General features: G+C 34.8%; 1 protein-coding gene across 1 annotated transcript in view; it reads right to left on the bottom strand.

The window, feature by feature from the left end:
• LOC110039020 (uncharacterized PKHD-type hydroxylase At1g22950) overlaps window positions 1–24,859 on the bottom strand; it is a 66,297-nt gene that overhangs the window by 34,377 nt on the left and 7,061 nt on the right. Inside the window, exons 3-6 of the mRNA XM_020743960.1 lie at window positions 9,982–10,029; window positions 5,239–5,410; window positions 4,984–5,142; window positions 4,796–4,882 (exon numbers count right to left, since the gene is read on the bottom strand). Of these exons, the coding sequence (XP_020599619.1) occupies window positions 4,796–4,882; window positions 4,984–5,142; window positions 5,239–5,410; window positions 9,982–10,029 (466 nt within the window). The remainder of the gene's footprint in view (window positions 1–4,795; window positions 4,883–4,983; window positions 5,143–5,238; window positions 5,411–9,981; window positions 10,030–24,859) is intronic.

Below are 24,859 nucleotides of genomic sequence, written 5' to 3'. Positions count from 1 at the left end.
GACACAGGTACTAGGAGTTCGAGAGTACCACAACAGGAGACCACCGCATATGGTTCGAGTTCTTCCGTGTATACCGCACCCCATCAAGACACGCTTGCTCGGGGATTAGAGGTATCAGAAACGGGCAACATTCGTCATGATGTGACTTTACATGTCAAACTCAATATTGTCATATTTTTTCTTGTAATTTTAACATGTTATTTCTTCTTTTTTTTTTGGGTCTTTCTATAATCCATATTAGAGTTTCATAAATATGTATTGAACTTTCCTTTATATCACTATGTTTTCTTGATGTAATCACAACTTTTTTGAGTTATATAAATATTATTAAACTTTTTTGCAATTTCATTTCTAGACATATGAGAAAATAACATTCTGCTACACAGATTATTCATTCAACTCAAAAAATTTACAAATAAGCTGTTTACAAAACGCACAAACCAAACAGCTAAACTGCTTATTCAGACCAGGGGCAAAAGGGTCAATTTTTCACAATCAGCTGTTTTCCAGACGCGTTAACCAAACAGCCAGACAACTTATCCGGATCAGCTGGTCATCAGCAGATTATCAGGATAAGCTGCTTATCAGCAGAAGCTGGATAAGCTGCAGCTGCCCCAAACAGACCCTTAGTAAGATAAAGGTTTTGTTGTTATTGTTGTTGTTGATTGACTTTCTTGAATGAAAAATGTCAAAATGATTCTCAAACTCTTTGCACAGAGCCATTATAGTTCCACAGTTTATAAAAGTATCAATTTAATCCTCATAATCTTTTAATATGGGTTGAAATAGTCACCAGTGACGACTATTTTAGCCCCCACTAAAACAATTCAGGAACTAACTTCTATAAACTTTGAGGCTAAAATAGCCTGATTTAAATAGTTAGGGGACGTTTTAGTCGCACAGTTTATGAACATGTTAATTTAATCCTAAGAATCTTTTAATATGGGTTGAAATAGTCCCCGATGGGGACTATTTTGGCCCCCCCATTACAATAGTCGGGGAACTAACTTCTATAAACTCCGAGGCTAAAATTGCCCAATTTAAATAGTCAAGGGACAGAATTTATATCTTATCTAACTCCAATTAGATGATTGAACATAGATAGAAACGATCTAAACATTACGTTTAGCACAAAAAAATTGCTCTACGTAATATGTGGAAGTAATGCCAAAGTTAATAAAGATAAAAAAAGAAACCCAATGCAAGTACATTTAGTTCAAAAATTTCCATTAAAGCATGTTTAAGTGCCATCATTTTGTAAATGAATCTCGAAGTAACAACTAACATATTAATCTAGTAGTGATGATGATAAAGAAACTAATGTGGAAGATATCAGTATGCATTCCGTGGCTGTTTGGCTGCAAGTAGGATTTAGTAAATCCATAAATCTATAAATCCCACCCAAACCCTAGATTTGGGGGTGGTTTGGTTTGTTGAAAAGGTGATGCGGTGTAAAATGAATGTTATGCAAGAGTAAAGTATTGTATGTGAATGCTTTGGAGCTGTTTGGTTCGCTGTAAAATAAATGAAGCTTTTTTTTTTGTTTGAAGTAAAATCACTGCATTAGGAATGCACGCATTCCTAACACTGCCGACCAAACAGAGCCTTAATAAATCCACATTTAAGCCAAAACAAGGCAAAATTGGGGCTACTAAATTCGAAAATTCATAAATCCACAGAATTGCATTTTACCATTTGGTTGTATTTGGTAAATCCAATGATAAATCTTATTAAAAGGCACTACCAAACAACCGCTAAGAAATTTCAAGAAATGAGGGATGAACCAAACAACCCCTAAGAAATTTCAAGAAATGAGTGATCATCCCTGAAGGCAATGATATCCATTATTGCAAAAACTAAAAACTAAACATGAAGGGAGAAGAACTTTTTCAATTCAAAATTACTTTAAAAGATGAGATAAATAAGCATATCATAGACAAGGGCAGGTGCATGAATGTTGCAGTAAAATTAACTATAGAATGTACCATAAATCCAAACTTAATTCAACCTTATAAAATAGTGTGTAAGATCAAAATTCAATTCCTATTCACAAAACGCTTGGTTCCAAATCAACTTGCTAGGTTAACTGATGTAGAAGGGATGATATGTCAGCTAAACAATTTAAATCCCATTTAGATTAAAAAAACTAATAAGTTCAAAAGAAATGGAAGAAGAGTTATTAGAAAACATATTAAACCTAAATATAATTCCGCCTTATCTACAAATGAATCATGCGTGCCTAATAAACCAAAAACTTCCTTGCACATCTTATGTCAAAAAGCAATTGAAAAAAAAAAAATCTACATGGAAAGATTTTTGGTATAGTAGGTTCAAAAGCAATAAATAACACTGTTGGAATTACAAATCTCATCCAAACCAGTAATATTTCAGTTTAATGATTTGTATATTGATGAAAGTCAAAATTAAATACCATCACTAACATGTATACAATATGCTATAGATTTAGTTCCTACTTAATGTTTACCTTATGTCCCAGATTAGGATAAAAACAACGCATTATAGATGTTTATTAGAAAAAATATCTATTACATAAAGTTTCAAGTCCGCGTGCCATTTAGGCAGCAATCACTCCAAGAGAAGATATAAGTTTGCATGTGTTTATAATAGAGCAATCACTAAAATCATCATCAAATATGTATTTTCAGTTTTTAAGTTAGATGTTATATTGGAGAGTTTGAAACTTGATTTGAAAGTAGTTATATGTGAAGAAAATGAATTAAAATTAAGTATTAGATTAAAACTTGATTACATGAATAGCCAATCATGAACGTAGCAAAGCATGATTATGTGTAGAAAGTCACTGGCACACACATCAAGGATCAAATGAAGAATGACGTTGCATGCATTTAGGCAAGTGCCAATACATACAACAAAGTTGGCACCTAAAATAGCAAATGTACATGCGGCATCATCTTGTTGTGCCATTGCTTGTGGGTGTGTCAAAATAAACTTTTTGTTGCTGATTATTAGATGTATACCTTGTAGCACCTTGGCCAACTAGCACTCATGTAGAATTTTTATACAAAATTATCATAAGTCAATACCTCTTTTTTGATTATATCATCCCAAAACCATTTGTCTGTGCATATATTTATTGCATGTCAAGATAGTTTTAAGCTTGTTTATTTTATATTAAGTCCACCTCAACAATCACATGCATTTTAGGCATGGTTAAAGCCCTTACTCAAATAAAAAAGTCAGTTTTGTGCAAGGATCATCGCTGATATTATTGAAAACAATAATATGTTTGCTTGAATCACATTCTCCCCTCAATTTTCCTTCTATCGTTTATTGGATGAAAAGCCATAGCTAGCCCCCTCTTTGTCTCTCAAACACAAGTCTAAGAAACTTCACTAAAGTTTGATTGTGCAATGATCATCCATCCCCATGATTTATCTGGATTAACTAAAGGATCTAGTACCGTCACTATTTAAATCTTTTTTTTTTATGTTGTCGCTATCTTAACAAAAAGGTTTTGAGATATGTAAAATTATTTTAGGACAAAAAAATTCTTATTTTGGATATGAAGGCCCTTAACATCTACTCTAAGATGTAAATCATTAATCAAACGTGAGGCTTGAAAGCTTCCATGAAAGATATTTCCATATACAAGTGTAAGACTTGCTTTTAAAGTTGTTTTCACTTCTTCTCTTTTTGTTATTTTTCCTAACTGGTATGAAAGTGTAATTAAATTTTAGATAAATCAACTAAATTCTTAGTTTCTTTTCTGTGCATAAATCTCCATTGACTGTGATACTATATTATGACTTGAATTGGAATATCATAAACATACACTAGAAAATCTTATATCAATCCTGCTTGTAAGTCTTTAAACTTAGCCTAATAGCTCAATAAAATATTTTACACTTATTATGGATTAATGATCATAAAAAATTCCACACAACTAAATCAGGATTGGTAAATTTACACATTAAAGGATTACAAATATCTACAGCTCTCTAAATAAGAATAGAAGAATATGTCATTATATTACTAATGAGGATGAAATTTCATTTGACTAAATACAAAGTTGAAAGATATGGCATGAAATTAATGCAAAGCAAGACGACTTAACTAGAAATTACCCTACAAACCCATTAGACCATACAAATTTTGCCATCCCTATTGCTTGTGCACGTGTATGAAGCTCCCCATAGGACATGTACATCAATCAGAATTACAAAGAATAAAAAAATAGTGTAAAACAACCAAGCAAAGGGACCAGAACACTTCTGGATCATGTTTGAGAGAGATGCAACCTGTGGAAAAAAATCATACGTAATGGTGAACTTCATTTCCATGCAGGCATTCCATGCAGGCAATATAACATAGAAATCTATAAGCAAAATAAAGCCAAAATTTCATCAATATGAAAATTTACAAAGTGCCAATCACCACAACCATGTATAGACTTCATTTCCTTTAGTCAAATTAAAAAAGAGAAAAATATGCAGCAAATGCAGCTCAGTGACAAAGGTGTAGGATGATTTCAGATCTTCTACAATTTCCCTGATGTCAACAAAAACTTAATGGGAGATGTACGAAACAATATTTTACTCTTAAAGAACCCTGTAACACTTCAAAGAAACAGAAGGTGGTATTTCTCTACACGGCTAAAAAGCAAAAGAATAAGTGGTTATATGATCAGTCATATATTTATCAACCACTAACAAAGTCAAGATCTCTAGGTACTTGTACATAACCAGATAATGCAAGGAAGAGAATAGAAATCAACAAAGCTATAAGTTGAAAAGCTATTCTCAAAATATCATACCTAACTTAACATCCTTGTCTTTCCCATACTCAACAACAAATCCGTGATGCGAGTCTAGAGTCAATCCACCAACTTCTGGAAAGAAAACTGCAGAAATAAAAAGGAAAAAATAACCTCTTTTATTAATTTGAAGATTTTATGCTACCAATGATAATGAATCGATTTCAGTAAAATAAGATGCTTATCACCTCTGGACATGGGGCATATAAATTCTTCCATTAACTTGTTAAGCATAGCTTCAAAACCAAAATCATCAAGAACTGCACCATACTTATTCATTGTATTAGGTCTCATAGTCTTAAATTTAACAGCTGCTACCCACTTTTCAAAATTCTGAACCTGCACAGCTAAATCATTTCAAGGTATTGCAATTGGAAAGGATAAAGATGCTGCCAGATCAGGGAACTATACCTCAGATAACAGCAGCTATAACAGCAGCTCACAGAACAGCAGCTCACAGAAGCTTGGCTGAAGCATTGCAAATGAATATACTCCAGATGATGGCTCAGACATTATCTTTCTGAAGCCCTCTTCCGTGTTCTCTTTGATTGCTCCAATAAATGATGGAACAAAAAACGATGAAGGATGCAAGTTGTATAATTCCTTATGCAAAGGCTGGAAAACAAAAGGAAAAAATAGAAACAATTACATAAGAAATAACTTCAGACCATAACAACACAGAAAATGAAGTCAAAATAACAGCGTTTAGACAAAACGACAGAGCAAAGGAATCACATGGCAAATAAAAACAGACTGTACGTCCTAAAAACTTATGTTATATTAAGGTTCTAACCAAATTAACAAGCTGAAAAAAGATACATACAACCAAAAAATAAATTTTCAGTAAAGCATGCATGTATCAAGTATTAGCTTGCAAATAGCCTCAAGCTTGCGTTTTCATAAGATGGCAATGGTGATTGTTATAAGCTGGCTCACAAACTAATACAATTAAACACAAAGCAGCTAAAATCAATCACATATTATATGATCAATATATGAGCATTTTCAAAGTTTCAATTATGTAACTACAGTCTACTACAGCCAACAACAAATAAATAAGAAAAAATAAAATCAAGAAACGTCCTCTTAAGAGAATAGCCTCAAAAGCATGGGCGGCATACTTGCAAAGAAACTTTCCATTACTATTAATGCGGTGATCACAGTATAGCGCTACAACAGGACAACACTCCAAAATTTTGGCATAGTCATGTAAAAAAATATAATAATATCTTTAGTACGAGTAGTGTCTAAGGAAAGCATGGTTTTAAGAGAGCTCAAGAACCTTGAATATGGTTGTGAGCAGGAATTGCCAGCAGAAATTTAATCCTCATCATTATCTGCTATACCTCAACAAGTTGGGGTCAGCCATACGAATCCTCAATCTTCACTCTTTCTTGTTGAGTACCGCATAAAACTCCTTCCTAGTCCAATTACACTAATTTTATCAACTACCATTATCAATGTAATTTCCACCATTTGATGCACATATCCAAATCACCTAAATCTATTTTTTACAATATCAACTTCAGCAGTAGCTATTCTAGACCATCCATCAAATATAATCATTCAATAACCTATCATTCCTAATTTTGCCTCAAGTTTAGGGTTTAGGGTGAGAGCAAGAGAGACCGAGAGCAAAAGAGGGTGAACACAGCTAGCAAGCAAGTATGCGAGTACAAGGTTGGCTTGCTGGTACAACAAAAGCATGTTATTGTAAAATCATGTTATTGTAAAAGCAGGCAGGCCAAGATTGGCAAAGAACAAGCACATCAGATTTTCATGTTATTTTGTTGATTGAACGACACAAAGCCTTTTTGAGTACAACCAAAGTAAAGGAAATCAGAAGTTAGGGTTTGTCTTCTACTTCTAAGTCAAGGTAAAAGTTTAACCTTGTTTTCATTTACAAATCAACGAATCTTAAATATAGTTATTAAATTACTAAATAATGTGTTCGGATTAGTTTGAATGAGAGCTATTCCATAGAAAAAGACAGAAGAATGAGTAGATTAAATAAAAAAGAAGAGGTGGTTGCCTCGTTGGTGATTTCTGTAAAACAAGACAGATATTTGAGGTATAAAATATTTAGATTTTTTATAATGAAATTTTTAACTTAAAAATTTTATTATATGATATATGTTGTACCCTGCAATTTATGATTTGAGCAATATAAAAATCTAAAATTTAAATAGCAAGGTTATAATGGAAAAATGGGGAATTTACTTTGATTCAAAGTTTTATATTTTCAGTTATGAAATTAATTTTAAAAATACCAAAGTTTTAATTAAAATTTGAATAAAATTGAAAAGATAATAATCTTACTATGATGATATCTGTCTAGTTTGAATATAATGTTATCCTATAAATAAACCTGAAATTGAAAAATTAAAAATGGTTATAAATTTAGATTAAATTAATGTATTAGAGATTACAAATATTTAATTCATAAAATATTAATTAATTAAATAAGATTTACATATTTGAATAGAAGAATAACATTATTATGCATATATAGTTTAAAAAAATTAAATAAAATGGCTATTATAAATAGATAGTTATAACTATCAAATTGAGTATTAAACATGCACTAATAGCGAGGCCCAGACAGAGCAGCTGACTAGTCGAGCGGCTTCTACAACACCATAAGGCGATAATATGGTGGTTTATTGAGAACGAGGGACTAGCTTCTTTAGATGTTCTAAAATATTACACTTATAAGCATATGAGGATATAATATCCTCCACAAGGCCAAAAACAATAATGGGAGAAGGCTTTGACATAAATTTATCAGAAGTTTAATCCAAATTTGTGTGCAAGTATAAAGTAGAAGACTCAAAAGTGGCGATAAAGTTAATTGTATGCTCGTCGTGACTGTGAACCTAACTATTTGAATTAATAGAATATGATTTTCTTAATTTTGGATGAGCATTGAAGTAATTAAAATATTTTTGCCAAAATATTTTAACAAGACGTGCAATACAATTGATGCATCCAAATTCAACCTTTTGTTAATATCAACAAAATGGAGATCTAATCCAAACCCGTTTAAGTAGAGGTGAAGTAGCACTCATACTAAATTAGAATCATGCTATAGAAAGCCAAAAAAAAAAGGAAAAAAAAAACGATGGCAACATCTATTTATAATGCTTTGCCAAAGATAAGAACCGGATAACATAATGTAAATTGATTGAAATAGTATAAATGAAGTCAAAGGAAAAGGATCTAGAGTGATAGAGATTCCACGGATTAGTCAAAGTGATGAGAATACTTGAGCATGCACATCAAATAACTACACACAGTAACTTGGACGAAAAAAAATCTGAAGTAATATGCTTCAACTGAAAATCCAATAAGAATATGATGAGAATCAAGAAGTCCACCAAACTCTTCACCGTCTAAATGTCAGCTTAATAAAAATGATCACATAATATCACTGAGAACTTACCCGCAATAAAAAAATGACAATGAAGCAGCTAGCTCATAAATCTCAGAATTTGAATAGATAAAAGCTGGTTTACCCTAAAATATGGAGGGATGTTCATATAAAAAAAATTGATCCTTGATGAAAAGACGATAGAAACAGAGTAGGTAAAACCCAACTAGAACCAACAACCTTTAATTCCCCAGTAATATCAAAGAAGGATTGAGAAACACCAACAGTAAGAGATGGTGGCCATAAATGACGGTAGAAGAACTGAGATGTTTGGCACTGGAACAAAAGTATGGCCCTCTAAGATGTAAGGAGCAAATACAAGAGGTGAGTTCATTCAAAATTCTAGGAGTAGCTAACATTGGAGAGCAAGGAGATGAGATCCATGTAACAAATTGAAGGAGAAGGATAAAATAAAAGAGGTAGGAATATCAACCAAAGCACGATGCACAGTCATAAGAAGTGGGCAAACATGATGATAAAGCTGAGATGAAGAGCACAAATCCACATAAGCCAAAAAAGTAGTTTCAAGAAGTTAGAACAACCGCCCTAGGTGTAGAAAAATTGAGCGGTAGCCCTACAAAAGGATGAACATGAGCAAAGGTGAAAGTCATGAGGCATAGATAAAGGGGACAAAAACAAGCAAAAATTAGCAATTACAATGGTGTGCTTGACTAGCAATTGGCCAGCACTGTCGAGCACAAAACAATGATGAAAACATGTAATAGGCATAGTTGCTCACCAGCATATGCAGGAGGGTGAGTTGCAAAGCCACTCATTGAAGCAAGGTCAGGAAATTGAAGTCACCATACAACCAAGTGCAGAAATGAGGAGAAAAAGCAAGTTGGAATGAGAAGGTGATCAAACTTTGATAAATGAAAAGAAGGTTATCTAGGTTTAATTATGAGTCATGAAAAAGAAGTTGATATATTGCTAAGAACTACATAAGTTTATAGCAGAAATCAATTTTATAAAAACACCATTGAACTATTGGCAGTACATAAATAAAAGATTGTACCTAAGAAAGAATATTCAAACTATTCCAAAGGTAACTACTTGAGTATTGTATCCTATGATGCAACAAACCACCAAAAAAAAATATTGGTTGGTGTGCATTGGCTGCTAATATTTCATAAAATTCAATGAAGACGAAAAGGCAATTCTTAAACAACACTGGTCCTCTTCATCCCTCTGCATAATCCAACATTAATGAAAAGAAACATCTTAGGACAACATGCAAAAGACCAAAACCGTAAATGCTTCTCACTTATCATTTACATATTATTTTTAGACATCCGGGTTAAAAAAACGTAATTTTAGACCTTAATTAAAGTCTAAATCTATAAAAAGAAAAACCAATACAGACTTCTAAGTAGTTGTTACATATAGAATTATTTTAATAAATTCATAAATAAAAAAATAAAGATTGAGTAGTTGCTAAAACCATGCATCTTCTATATGGAAACTGGGTCTCAAATCAAGATTTCTGACATTCAGAATTTAAAAAATAAAAAAAAAAGGGTTCACAACATAATACATTTTTAGCAAAGCTTTTAATTTGATCAAGGAAATAAAAAAACAATTGAAATCAACAAAAAAATTTTATTATTCCATCAAAAGCTATAATCCAATAAAAATCAGACGCAGCAAGTTTCTGGGAGTTCAAACGAATTTAAAAAATTTCATGGCAGGTATCGAGAAAACAGTTTTAGAAAGATTATTTTAAAGAAGAAATTAAAAAGACGCATTTTAGGCAAACCTGGTAAGCCGCCATTATTCTCTGCCTATATTCCTTATGCCTCTGAACCTGATAAATAAATAGGAACAAAATGACACATCAAACTGAAAGTTCACCTTTCAATTATCTAATGTAACACTAACGAATGACAAAGATTAATAATAGAAAAATCTCAACTTGAAATTCTCATCAGTAAACAAAATAAACTAGCCATTCTATCCAAAACTATTAAACAACAATCATTAATTTCTCAAACTAATGAAGAAGTGAATATTGTATATTTAAAATGGGAAGGCAGATCATTTTCATGCGTATTGATGCATTACAAATATTGCTTCATCCTAATATCTCTAGAAAAATTAGAATGATGAATAACCAATTCAATTTGTTCTAACAATCAAAATCAGTACAGTGTATTCATGAAAATTTCACCTAGTAAAAAATCATCTGAATGCCCAATAAAAAACAAGCAAAAAAATCATTTATTCCTCAAAGGGATGATGCAAGAATTTTTTTTTTAATGTTGAACTGAGAACTAATAAAGGAGATATATCCTCAAGAAAGGAAAACAAATTATTGAAATATGTATAGAGATGTGAAACTAAGGGCCCCAAATGATGCCTAAAGTTCTAAAAGTATAACTCTTCGTGTTAAACTACACTCCATTCTTGAAACATCTTTCACGCTTTGCAAGACAAACAAGCACCTGATTCCACGTGCTTGAATCCTTTGAAAATATTGCCTGGATAGTGCTCTTAAAATAAAAATAAATAAAAAACCTGTAATTATAATAATTAGTCAAAGTTGCTACCATTAAGTATCATTTTTTATATTTTTCTTTTGTTGATGTTATTTCATAAATCTATTTCTTACAAGGTAAGGAAATAATAGATTGAGCCTAAGCTAAACTAAACCAAAAATGTACAATCGTGCAGTCTGCATTTAGCTGGTTTAAGGATTTTTTTCTATAAAAATATGAAGTTGGCATTTGAGAAAATCCTGAAATCAGATTTTGGAGCGATGAAAACTACTGCCACCACCTAATAAAATCAGGAAGGAATTTTAAAAACTACAGCCATCACACTATCAATTCCAGAATTCGCTCAACCAGTTAAGAGATTCCAACCAACCAATCAAATCAAAAGTTTCACCAAATGCCATGCTGCCTACTCCTCCATTGCCAGCTGCTCCTCTGTCAGTTGCAGTCCCCCGGTAGCCTTTTTTCTGTGTTACCATGCTGCCGACTACCATGCACTGATGTTTTTGCCCAGTTTCCTTGATTTAGAATCAAATTAAGTATTGAATTCTTATTTATAATTTAATGCAATGTACCATGTTTGATTTCTTTTCTGTTTTTCGCCAATTATGGCTTTTTTCCCTCTTCTATTTTACTTTCTATCTTAGACCTTTTGTACCTCCTATAAAATTTGTACCCGTTCTGTCTAGTGAAAGAAGGAAAAAAGTAATATTCTTCTCCTATATTTTTTAACATGGTAGCAGAGTCATCCTTCTCTAACTTTCTCCAACATTTTTAATTACTATCAGTTTTTTCTTCGCCTGGTTTACCATAATGATGATTAAACGTGAAATGACCTTGGAAAGAAGCTACTCCCCTAAAGCCACACCTGCAGTGAATCAAGATCCGTGAACAATAATAACATCCAAGAGACATTCCCCAATTTGTGGTCATTCAACTCGAACCAAATACTTCAGCACAAAAAATCAACAACAGTGTGTTGCCCAAAAAAGTGTGGTTTTAAATGCCTTTAATGCCCAAAGTGAAAATCCGCACTACTGGATTATAGACTTGGAGACTTATATCATATGACAAAGAATGACTCTTTCTTTCACACATTTAACCCTTGTTTAAAAACTTGTGTGGAAATCTAGGGGGATAGACCTCCTTTCCATGATTAGCCCAAGCCGACCATCCCAGGAGAGATGAAGGATGGATTAATAGGAGACAATTTTTGGTGGTGGGAAACTCATTGATTAGTTTTTATTATCTTCCCATTTATGTTTATTTCAGAATTGTTTCCTTTCCATATTTAGGTTAGATATATATGATAAGATTGTGACACGGGAGCTTAACGTGGACACGATACTATAGCTGCTACAGTACATCAAACCGGCCCAGAGGACTTGTCCCCCTTTCCAAATTAGTTGCCTCTCTTCCTTTCCTATTTCTCTTCCTTTCTTGTTTCTATGTCTTCCTATTCTAATGCATCCTATTATAACTACTAATACCTATTACATATGAATATACATGTTGATTGTTTGCTTAGGGTTTAGTTCCTAATTGTTTTTTTATTTCAATTTGCTGCCCCTAAGGCATTTATCCCCTCCGAGGGTTTTATCCGACATCAAAAAGATGCTCCAGCAGTAACTCGTCCAAGGTGGTGATTATCTCCGCCCGTTCCATCCCTTCCTGCTATTGTCCAGCTTACCACAAGCTCTTACAGCTGTTGTCGAGTTCACCGCAAGATCTTCCGACTGCTATCAAGTCCACTGTAAGCTTTTCCAGCCGCAGTCTAGTCCATCTCAAGACCTTCTGACTGTTGTCCAGTCCTTTGCAAAGCCTTCTGAATGCTGTCCATTCCACCGAAACCTCTTCCAGCAGCTGTCCAGACTACCGCAACTTCACCAACGCCCTTCATGTGACCGCTGACCGTCTCTGACACCTTCCAGCGGACCGACCTTTTTCCAACTTCCTACCGACAGGCCATCCTTCCTCCTGCATCTATCAGACAGACCACCGACCACCTGTTGCTCCCTCCAACATCGCAGTCACCTGTTATCAGCCACCTTCCAGCACTGCCACAACTCCCTTCCTATTCCTCTAAATCTGCCGCTCTCCCATAGAGAGCGTTTATGTGTTTTGTGTTGTTTTCTTTCTTATTTTTACAAAGTCTTCATTGTCACTTGTCATTTGCATGTTCGTATTGTTTTATGTTAAGGAGTCGTCGTTGTAACTTCTGAATTCGATAATAATATTTGTCAATTGGCTATGGTTTGGGTTAACTCTAATATCATTTGGAATTAAAATTAGCCTGATCCTAGTCCTATCCTAGGGTTTCCTAGCATCTCCACTACCCAAACCACCACCACCAAAAAAAAAAATTTCCTAGTCCCACACCATAGCCAAATTTTAAACCTAAATCTAATTTCTCCTTGTTAATTTTCAATCAGCAACCCCAAATTAATTTTCCCGCACCATTAATTAGTCTCATATACCTTCTTTCACCTCCCAACCTAAACCCTAACCATGTCACCAAGGAGATATGTGTCCGAGTCTACCCAGGAGTAGATACAACGAGAGCTCTGTAGTATCTAGCAGAGAATTGCAAAGATGATTGATGGAACCAAATGGAGGATTATCCTCGACTGTGATCTGAAAAGTCAAAGGTGAGAATGGGACGAGAATTTGAAGTCCATACGACAGCATGAGGGAAGAGATAAGATTACTCCCAAGTCCAAGATGAAGCGGGAGATGCAACACCAATTCCTACCAGCTTATTACAGACAGAATGTTTAAACTCTAACTTCTGAAGTAGAAAGACAACATCACCGGGCGACCACATTTTTCAGGAACAGTTCAACATCAAGAACTTACAACCAGATACACCCAGGAGAACATTCAAGCTAACTCCGTCAGAGGAAAAGCTGATTCAGAGTGGAGAACATGTGGAACCAAGCCACATCTCTAAATCTGTCCCAACGCTTCAGGTGTTATGGGTTTGGGCACAATGAGTCGGATTACACAATCAAAAGAGTGATCACTTTCACCCATTGGGGAGAAGTTGGAGAAATGCACAATGATACCACGAAATAGAGTGATCACACAAAAGAGGAGTATCAGCTGCCAAACCAGTGAGGAAGAAACGCCATCAATTCCAGTTGAACCCAAGAAAAATTTCAACTGAGTTGACAGTAGCTGCTCTAAAAGATGGTGAATCTGAGGTAATGGGCATTTTGTATGAGGTTATGGTGCCTCAAACTACATTTTTTGCAGACATTCAAAGGAGCATCAACAAGAGTGACATTGGATATCCGAAAAGGCCATAAGTTTGAGGAGTCGATATTAGACACAGGGCAACTTAAGATAAGAAAATTTAAAAATTTTCAGATATCTCCTGAGAAGCCCCTATAGAGGGAGGTTCAACTAGTCAAAGATAAGAAAATTTTGAGCTCTTCTGGAAAGAGAAATAGAGTAGTTCGGTTAGTAGATTTTGTTCAGCAGTATACCCACCACAGATATCCAGACAGAGGGGATGAACCACAGATTTGAAAATTATTTTTGGAGCTTTAAAGGGAAGAAAATTCTATGGAAAGCCTGCAAATTAGAAACTTGGACATGAAAGGAAAGATCAAGAGAACAAGATTAATGCTGCTAGCACATCTGAAGTTTCGACTGGCCAATTCACCGAGGAACAGCTTGAAATACTGAAAAATCTCTTTAACGGTAATTCAGAATAGCATGCTATACTTCTCTCAACTTGCCAGCAATGAGATATTTAGACTTTGGATCATAGATTCAGGAGCTTCTAATCATATGTCTAAAATATCAATGCTCTAGTCAAGTATCATGAGGCTTCTACATCTAAATCAGTCAGACTTATAGATGAATCACACTCAAAAATTACTAAAAAGAATATGTAAAACTTTCCCGGGATATTAATCTGTCTTTTATTTTATATGTTTCAAAGTTGGATTGTCATTTAATTTCAACCAGTAAGCTTACTCATGATATAAAATATATAACTCAACTCTTATGAATTTCAGGGAGTGAATTCGAGGAAGGTGATTAGAAGTGTTGAAATGCATCAAATCTTATATTAAAAATTCACCCATTGAGTTTCACAAAAAGTAAATATATAAGTTGAAATTTTTGTTGGTATCAGTAGAAAAGACTCCAACAATAAGTACTTGTTTTATTTCATTTTCACCTCTTCTCATTCTTTTAGAATCTCAAAGATGTCACTTCTAGCTTCTAGATCATAGATTCAAAAGCCACATACCATATGACTATTTTTCACGCAAATTTATGTCATATACTCCTTTCCCGACAATAAGAAAATAATTATTATCATTAGGTCATTGAAGATCATTGCTGGCTAAGAAGATATCTAGTAAATAAATTCCTTACAATTAAAAATATCCTACACAAATTTAAATAATTCACTAATAATCCTATTACTTCCTTAAATTGAAAGGCACATTAGATCAAAGCTTATTTGCCAAATTTAGCTTGAAATTTACAACTCCCTCAAAGTTAGGTCTATCACTCAAATAAGCCCGTGTTTGGGGAAGCATAAATGTTGCGACGTAGTGGGAAAATGCATATTTTGACGTTTGTTTCATGCTGTGCGGCAGAGTCATTGGAAAACTTTCTTAAAACTCGGTCGCGGGCTCGACCCCGCAACCCATGTTTTATTTCTTATGTTTTGCAGGGTTGCCCTCCTCCTCACATTCGTGTCTGCCTTAGAGGTTCGGTCTTTGACCCGCTCCACTTTCTCCTCTCTCGCGTCTCTGCCCTAGCGGCTCCTCTTCTCTCGTCGTGAGAGACCGCAGATAACCACCTATATTTTCCTTTCTCTCTGTTGTCCTCTGGTATCTTCTTACCTCTCTCTTTGCCCTTATGTTATTTCCCCTTTGCGGTTTGCGGTTGTTGTTTATGACCTGATCTTTGAGGTTTGTGGCTTTGTTATATGGAGAAATGGTTTCTATAATTCTTCCATCGCAATCTTATTTTCCGAGGAATATGTGGTTTGTTGTAGCCGTCTATAGCTTGGTTTTTTGTTGTTTAGGGCTTTGGTCTATAAAGAAATTTAGAACATAGGGATGGGAAAACACTAAATTATATATTAATTTTATTGTGAAGTTTGGAAATATATAGGTATTTGTTGTTTTGGCTCTTTGGACTTTGTGTTTCTTTTGTCACTGTATTTTCTGGCTTGTTGTTTTGCGGTTTAGTGCTTTGCACTATGGAGAAATTGAATATAAGGAGTGGAAGACATCAGATTGCATGTCCTTTTTATGTGAAATTTGAAATTTATTTGGGTCCATGTAGCTTTGGCTCTTTGCTCTTCGCAGTTTCTGGTTCATATATGAAGTGCATTTCTTTTTGTAGGCCTTGCGGTTTTGGTTCAACTTGGACTGGTGACCGCAGGGTCATACGAGGGCTAGTGGCATGCAAGGATATGTGGAATTCAAGAAAATAAGTGCATCTCTTTGTTTACTAATGTCGCATCTTAAGAAGGGGTGGTCGCTATTGATGATTTGCGGTCGCCGTGTTTGATGGGTTGTTATGTTTGTTATTGATGATGTGGTGGTTGTGATGATGTATTGATTGTTATTAGTGTGTTGGTTGTGATGGTAGTGGTTGTAATGATGTGGTGGTTGTGATGATATATTGATTGTTATTGGTGTGTTGGTTGTGCTAGTAGTGGGTGGTTGAGATGATGTGGTGGTGCTTGTGTTGGTGTTGATAATAAATTTGTGGTATCTATGGTGGTGGTATTTGTGTGGTGGTGGTGGTGGTTTGATGGTGGTATGTATGGCGGTGGGGTTTTGTTGGTGCTTTGGTTGTGTGTGTGGGGGTAGTGGTGAGGTGTGGGGGTGGTGTGTGTGTTGGGTGTGAGGGTAGTGGTGGTGTGGAGGTGGTAGTAATTATGTGGTTGTTTGTTGGTGGTGTGGTAGTGGTTGTAATTATGTGGTAGTTTTGTTGGTGGCATGGTACTTTTTTTTTTCATGAGATAAATTTTTATCGTCTATCATAAATTTATGTTACTTAATTCTTTTCATGCTAGTAGACGTGATGGATAAGACAAAAGAAATCGTTTCGTCTTTCATGTGGGATAAAAATGTTAAGCTAATATTTTATAATCTCTATCTTAAGGAGGTTGAATTGAGAAATAAGTCAAACACCTATTTTAACAAAGGATGAGAGAATATTATAAAAAAATTCAAGTAAAACACAAGAAAAAAATATGATTAATGCAATTGAAAAAATAAGTGTGATCAACTAAAAAAAACTGGAAAATATGGAAAGAGTTACAACGGCATCCATGTGCTTGGGTTGGGATCTGATAAAGCGGATCATCGATGCTTCAGAAAAATAGTGGGTCAAGAGATTGGAGGTGAGAACACATGAAACGACTTCGACTTTTCTTATGTCAATTTCAATTACATCAATTATGAATTAATGTGTAGGTCGTTCTAACTGCCAAAAAGTTTAAGTTATGTTGCATTGGCTTTGAGTTTGAAGAAAAGTTGGATCGTATTTCAGGTGAAGCTGTGGTCATGGGTGATCAAACATGGGCACCAAGCGAGAGAGGTCTTGTCGACCGAATTGAGCATGTAGATGCCGACCAAACTGCTAACTCCAATGAAAGGTCCAATCTCAACCTAAATGAAGGGGATCTAGTGGTAGTTCAAAACGTCCAGGAGTTGAGAAAAAGAAAAAAATTTGTATGATTTTCAATAGAAATCAAATTTCACAACTAGTAGTTTCATACACCAACAAACCTAGCACATCACATGCAACTTCAATTCAACAAGTTATGAGAATTCTGGAGGAAACTCAAAAAATTTATGAGGACATTTCTATAAAGTTGCTAGAATACCAAGCTAGGAGAGAGTTCTTTATGTCGACGACACCTGACCGTAGAGTTAACTATTTACGTTATTTCCACAACAATTGGGGTGCCTGAATTGTATTTAATTATTTGTACATTATTATGTTAGACTACTATAAGGACATTATTTATGCTACTTGGTGGACATTATTTTTTGATATTTTCCTTTTGTTAGATTTTTTTCATTGTTGGACATATTTCATTGGTTTTAGAATATTCGATGTCATCGTTTTTGTTTAATGTATCACTTGCTAATTCCATGTTATTTATATGTGTTAGTTGCATAAAAAATGAATTGCATGGATAGAGAAAGACAAAAAAGAAAAATTGCAACTACAATATGTTTAATGTATGAGTATTACTACTCATATATTTGCTCGCTCTCTTTGCATAACATCCACATACATAAGCAGCAAGTGGGTTAGGGAGTTGCTTGTAAGTCACCTTATAAGATTTAGCATATTTCGTATGCTACAACCCATATTTATTAATCTATTAGAGGAACTGCACAGAAATCATGAACTCCATTACTCATCTAGAATGACTTCATGAGAGATGTTAGCTATAACCCTCCCTATTTTTGTCACAAAATAAGTCTATAAGAGAAGCAATGGAACGATTGCAACACCTAGAAAAAATAATTAACAGATATTTTTAGGTTGGATAGGATGCTCTTACCAGATTATCCTCAGGAATTATAAGAAACCTGAAGACCCAACATTCGAAAACATCCCCATAGAGATTTCACGTGACCAACATTATACATCATATTTCAAGGTAGATTTTTGTCTGCATATGTATCAAAATTCACTTAAGAGTATTAACCCTAATATCTAACATAAATGAGCTATGATTGTATTGGAGCAATTGCTGGAACACATATGGATATACCCATATCCAAAGTGAAAAGATTGCATATATTAGACGTTGTAGGTCACCAAAACAAAATATTATGGATGTATGTGATTTTATTTTTGTGCTTCAATTTTGTGATGCTCAGATGGAAAGAAAGCGCCCATGACAATTGTATATTCAAATATGTCCCACGAACTCACAAATATAACTTTTCGAAGCCTCCCTCAGATATGCTTGCAGATGAATAAATAAAATATTTATCATATCACAATACTAATGAATAAATTTACAATAAGAAAATATTATTTGGTTGATGTTGGATATCGATTATAAAAAGGATATCTCAAATTATTCCTTGATACAAAAAATTATATTCTGGATTTCAAAAGAGCTAACAACATAGCTTGAGACAGAAAAAATATATATAACAAGAGACTCATTTTTATATGGTGTTATTGAAAGAGCATTTGGAGTCTCAAAAAAAATAAATTATTTTACGTGATATGCCTACCTATCCATTCAACAAACAAGTAAAGATTCCAGTCACTACGACGACTCACCACAACTATATTCGTTGACATTCTTCACGTAGTGATATTGATGTCAATAATGCAGATGAGGACCAATCACATATCCCCGCCGAGGCATGCAAATATCGCCTAGGTCATTCCTAGCTGAATTTGATTTGCATGACTTGTATACACAAGATGGGAAGGTGTTGGGGGGTTGATGGAGTTGTGAGAGCAAATTACAAAAGCAATGGTTAATGGGTGAAAGGATTTTGTGATCTACATGTTCTTTATCTATGTATAGGGTTGAAAAAGCAACTATTGCTTATTGTAATGATGCTATATGCAATGATGTTCAAGTGGAATTTCGATTCGGTGCAAATTACTTTTCTTTCTTCTCCCACATGAATGGCCTCTGGGCAATTGTGGGTTTAATATTTTTTTTCTTGCATGTTTTTTTTTTGTTTTGAGGTCTATGATGTCATAAATGACCTTAGGAGTTCTCTAGACGACCTTTGTAGTGATTGTTTTTGTGATATACATGAGCTTGATATTATATTGTTTAAACTTAACTAAAAAGACCTTATTTTTCAGTCAAATGATTGTTGGGGTTTTTATGGATCGTTTTTTTGGTGATATGTTTTTTGTGAGACATACAAGTTCGGTATTACTTGGTTTAAAGAAAACCAAGAATCCTTTTACTTTTCAATCAATTGACTTTTGGATTTTTTTTTATGACCTTTGTAGTGATATGCTTATGTGAGAGATGCAAGCAGATGCGGTTGAACGACCACCATGAACCTAATTGTTTAAGGTCTATTATCTTCTTATAGTAACATATAATTCGTTAGTTTATACTTTGTGCTCTGAGACCTCATAACTTTATAAAATTTTATTTGTGTATTTATATTATTCTTTTCTTATTAACATTGTGTCTAAGGGTATGTGCTTTGTGGTTTTAAATTTTCAAAAAATGTGAGCTCGTTGACTATGGACCGCAATGTTACTATGGACCGCAATGTTCTCTGCTTACTCTGCGACAAGAGTATAGCTATGTTGACCTCATTTTGAGGTCATTACTCTTTTTCTTAGGATCTTAGGATCTAAGATTCCTATTGACTATCTTAGAGGACTAGTATTGGAATCCATCCACTTAGAAATTTCAGCCACTTTCTATTTCTCTTGTAATGTCCCGCATTGATTATCTCAAAACCATCGTCGTATGGTCGAGTGGTTAAGGACTATCATGTGGAGACTCAAGAAGAAGTTCCCAATAGGATCTCAAGCCCTAGAAAAACCTCTTTAGGACTTTATCATCACACACACACACAGCATGCATAAAATTCACTAAGTTGCACAAGATCGGACTAGAATTGAGCTTAAAGGATGGGTGAAAATGCGAACTTCTCTGGACGACCTCCGATGATAAAATGGACTGCGCCAACGCGTCCGAAACGTCAGAATTACCTAAAAAGAACATTCATTTTGTTATGCTATGACACATAAAAGGTACAAATCAAATTTTTATTTTTAAAATATTAAATACTTTTATATTTATATTATTACTTATAATATTAATTTTAATCCTAAACCCTATTTACCCCATTTCCCGCACACTTAACCTTCATTTGACCCCCGCAGCTCGATTAGGTGTTTGGCTCGCTCTCTCTGCGTGCCCTAGCTCCCTTGGACGATCCACGCGGCCGCCTCCCTTCTCTCGACTCTTCTCTTTCCTTGCGTGGTCGCTCGACCTTTCGGCTCTCCAATCGCAGGAGCTGGATTGGCCGACCCTTCTCCTTCTCGAGGCATTATCTTCTCCTTTTTTATTGTGACGATTCCTTCCCCGTCGTTTGATTCGACCACAAAGTTGTAGTAAATATGGTTGTCCACCTCTCATTTTTGCCTATAAAAGGGGTACTTTTCTGGGTTGTTGAAAATTTTCTGAGAGAAAGGAAGGCTGAGGTTTTCGGAAGGCTGGGTTTTCGCTAGTTGTTGTTCGAGGCTTTTAGGAGAAGAAAGCTCCGTCGAAATTCCTTCTCGGCTAGGTCCTTGTGTGTTGGGTGTTTGGAAGCTTGGTAGTCTTTTTTTTTGTTGTTTTCTTTTAGGAAATCTCAAGCAAGGTACTTCTTCCTTCTCTTCTCTATTTTGTTTCCCTGCTCGACACATATTGGAGATGTTAAAATAGGGAGTGCATACATGAGGCTTTGTTTTGTCTTAACAGCTATTTTGTAATGACATTGCTATCAAGTATTGAGCCTTTAATACTTTTATCGGATCTGATTTAGAAGTTCTATGTTGTTTAGTTGAAATAACAGTTTAGGGAAAGCATGTTTTGATCCATTGTCACATGCAAATCTTCTTCTTACGCTTCTATCATTTCTATACATGTATATTGAAAGTTGTAGCTTTCTTTCTTTTCTCCTTGCTCAAACAATTTATTGTTTAAGGAAGGGGAAGAAGAGTAATTTTAGGGGAAAGGATTGCTTGCGTTTCTTTTCTGCTCGAAATATTTGGGAAGCCACAGTCATGAACTCTGAAATGATATTTGCTCATCTAGAATTCATGCTGAAAATGAAATATTGATGCTTTTTTGTTATTCCTGTCCAAATAAATGCAATGCTGGAAATTCTGCCCTGTTTTGACCCATTTGGTGGGCTCAGTTTTGGCCTTTTTTGGGATTAAACGTTAGCTAAAAATTTTGCTCTGTTTTCCCCATTTGGTGGCTCGGTTTTGGTTGAATTTTAGCTGGAAGTGCTGTTTTTCTTTCTTCCCCATGTATTGGACTCATTTTGGCTCAAAAGTTTATCTGCTGTTGGCTATCTTTTGTTGGGTTTAGTTGAGCTGAAATTGTTTTTTTTTTATTTTGTTCCATTTGTTGGACTCATTTTTTTTTTGCCTGAAACTCCATTTGGTTTTCCCCTCTCTGTTGGACTCGGGTTTACCTGTTATGGTTATTTATTTTGCCCTTTTGATTGGGCTCGGGTGTACCTGTTATGGTTATTTATGTTGCCCCTCCTGCTAGGCCCGGTTTGTTTGTCATGTTTTTTTTTTTTTCTGTTGCCCTTTCCTGCTGGGCTCGGTTTACCTTTTACGGCTCTCTGTTTTATCCTTCTTGCTGGGCTCGGTTTGCCTAAGTTGTTATGTTGTTTGTCCTTCTTGCTGGGCTCGGTTTGCCTGAGTTGTTATGTTGTTTGCCCTTCTTGTTGGGCTCGGTTTGGTTGGAGATTCTTTGGATAACGTTCCTCCTGGGATTATTGTTGATAACCAAGTTTGTCATCCCACAAAAAAAAATAAAAAAAAATTATGATTTCAATATGTGTTTCTATGTGGGAATGCTTGATATAAGCAGACTAACTCGCTATCATGTCTTATTTAATGAAAATGGTTTCACTTCGGATGATTTACAAGAGCTTGTCCATTCACTCTCTTATGTATATCAAAAGAGCATAATAACAATATATGTGGTGGCTTTCCCTTGCTGCATCTACTCGTGAGCTTATATTGAGGTTGTGCTTTTTCTGGTCTCTACTCGTGGACTTGTTATGTGGTTTTGGTTGTGTCTTTTCTTAGTCTTACCCGTGAGCTCCTGTCTTCTTTCTTATCCCTACCCATGAGCCTGTTGACGTTTTATTCGGGCTCATTGCCCTCTTGATTTGCCCTGGCCATGAGCACTTATATATTCTTTAAATCGGTGTTGCACTTATCTAATGTGAGAAGATTTTAATGAGGGTTGGAATTGAATGGTTTTGATATTGACATGATTTTTGGAAGTTTAGAATGTTGCTCTCTATGGATTATTTTTTTTTATTTTGTGAAATATGAAATACTCTTACAACTTCATTTTGAGGAAGCATAAAGTTGATACGAATCGGATTCATGAAGAATTTGAAAGCTCATAAAATTGTCATTCACGAAAGAGTTTTTTTTGGAAGTTTGACATTAAGGTTTGAATAACATAAATGTCATATTTGAGTTCAGACTTGGGCGTGTGATTATGTAAGTGATGGTAGAGCCGTGTATACAATTGTCACATTGATTCGAGCCCGTTTCGACCTATTCAAAACAAGATTTGGAAGGGATACCTTTTTTGGGTTGATCCATTTATAAAATTTGAGAAAATGATATCCTTCTTGGATTGATTCAAAGACCTTGGGCCCTCCTTTTCAGATCTTTTCATTACAAGTTTTGAGGGTTTCACCATTCGTCTTTTCAATCTTTTGGGTGGATCAATTCCTCCTCTCTCACATCCCCATTTTTATTTTTTTTCCTTGCTTTTTAGTTTGGTTTTCAGTGTTGCTATATATGAAACTATCAAGCAAGGTAGCAAGTAGATCAGTTTTGTTTTTGGGGCTTAGGGCGGTGATGACAAAGGCATGCCTATGGTAAAGCGAAATGATATTTCATCCTACGACATCAAGACCCAATTCTGAGACCTGATAAACTGTAAGATGATAGTATCATTCACCGATACAATATTAGCAGGGGACGAGTGCTTTCTTAGATTGTCAGGTGTTGGCGGTCCTACACCCGACGGCGTGATCGACTCGTGGACAATCATAATTTTTAAAACTGATAAAAACAGACTTGATAAGAACAAATAAAATATTTATAAAAAATATTTTTACTACAAAATTGATACAACTTCTTTTTGTATGCGTGAAATCCATGTGCATGCTAAAATATGAATTTTAAATACCAGTACCGGGTTAAGGAGTATCCTCCTAAGTTAGGTTTAGTAGAACACCCTTCTAGTTGAGTGGCGGGCTCTATACATCCGAGTGACCGATAGTAGCTTTCGACGTCACTCGAGTACAAATATATAATATCTGAGCCTAGACCGACCCGAGTGCTTGCGGTTTTCTTTCTTTAGATTTTTCGTGGGATTTTATTAGAATTTTTGATAAAGCACTCGTGGTCTTTTTCCGGGATCTTCCCGTGTTTTTCAGTGACTTTCCTTGAGTTACCGTTTACTGTTTTTGCTTCAAGATTTTAGTCGTAAGTCATTTGCTGATTTTTTTGAGTTTTCTTTCGTCATGGGTCATTTGTCACTCTTTCTTGAGTTTTCTAAGTGGTATTTCTTTTGTTAATGAAATTCATGCTAGTTCATTTCTTAAAATTTTGTTACTATACTTCTACCTGCTATTGATTCTTTTACAAACTATACCTTAGAATATGAGGTCAGTAGTTGGTTTCATAGGAGGTACCCGGCAGCAGATCGTTAACTAAACAATTGCATGTACCCTTTAAAATTAACATCGAATCTGAATGTGCTACGACGGGGAGCTTGGAGCGAACACCATGGGCAGCACGACGAGGACACACAGAAAAGCAACTTCGAAATGGATCTGCAATATCAAAACAAGTTCACGTCAACTAAATTTTTTCCTTAGTTTAAATAACAAGCTATAGAACTTCAAGGTGGTTTGCTTAGCACAACATAAATCCTCAGCTTATCTTTAGGTTTTTGCATAACTCTGTTGTGCAATTATAAATCCTAACACTTTTAGGATTCTGAGGTTACTGTACGGTACGGTGTAAATCTTCCATATTTTTTTAGGTCCTTTGCACGATCAGATATCGTGCGAATGTAAGTCCTAAATTCTAAAAATAAATTACAGGATTAAACATTGAATAATATTATTTCAAAGACATAAAGCCAAACAATAGGATAGTTGGGAAATCACCAGGGTTTTCCTTAGATCTGTGATATCCCCTACTATTCATTCATTTGGATTCCTTAAAATAATTGTATTCCTTAAAATAATCCTTAAAATAATTGTTCTTATTTGAGCCACTCTCATTTGATTTTCCTGTGTCCAATCTTGGAAACCTAAATTTTGAAATCTGGAAGGTAAAATCATTGATCATAATCGAGAGTCTTCTAAAGTGTCCCCGATC

Source organism: Phalaenopsis equestris, unplaced genomic scaffold, assembly GCF_001263595.1.
Source record: "Phalaenopsis equestris unplaced genomic scaffold, ASM126359v1 Scaffold234829, whole genome shotgun sequence".
Taxonomy (NCBI): Eukaryota; Viridiplantae; Streptophyta; class Magnoliopsida; order Asparagales; family Orchidaceae; genus Phalaenopsis; species Phalaenopsis equestris.
Note: the sequence above shows the minus strand (reverse complement) of the source record. Positions and strands in the feature narration are given on the sequence as shown.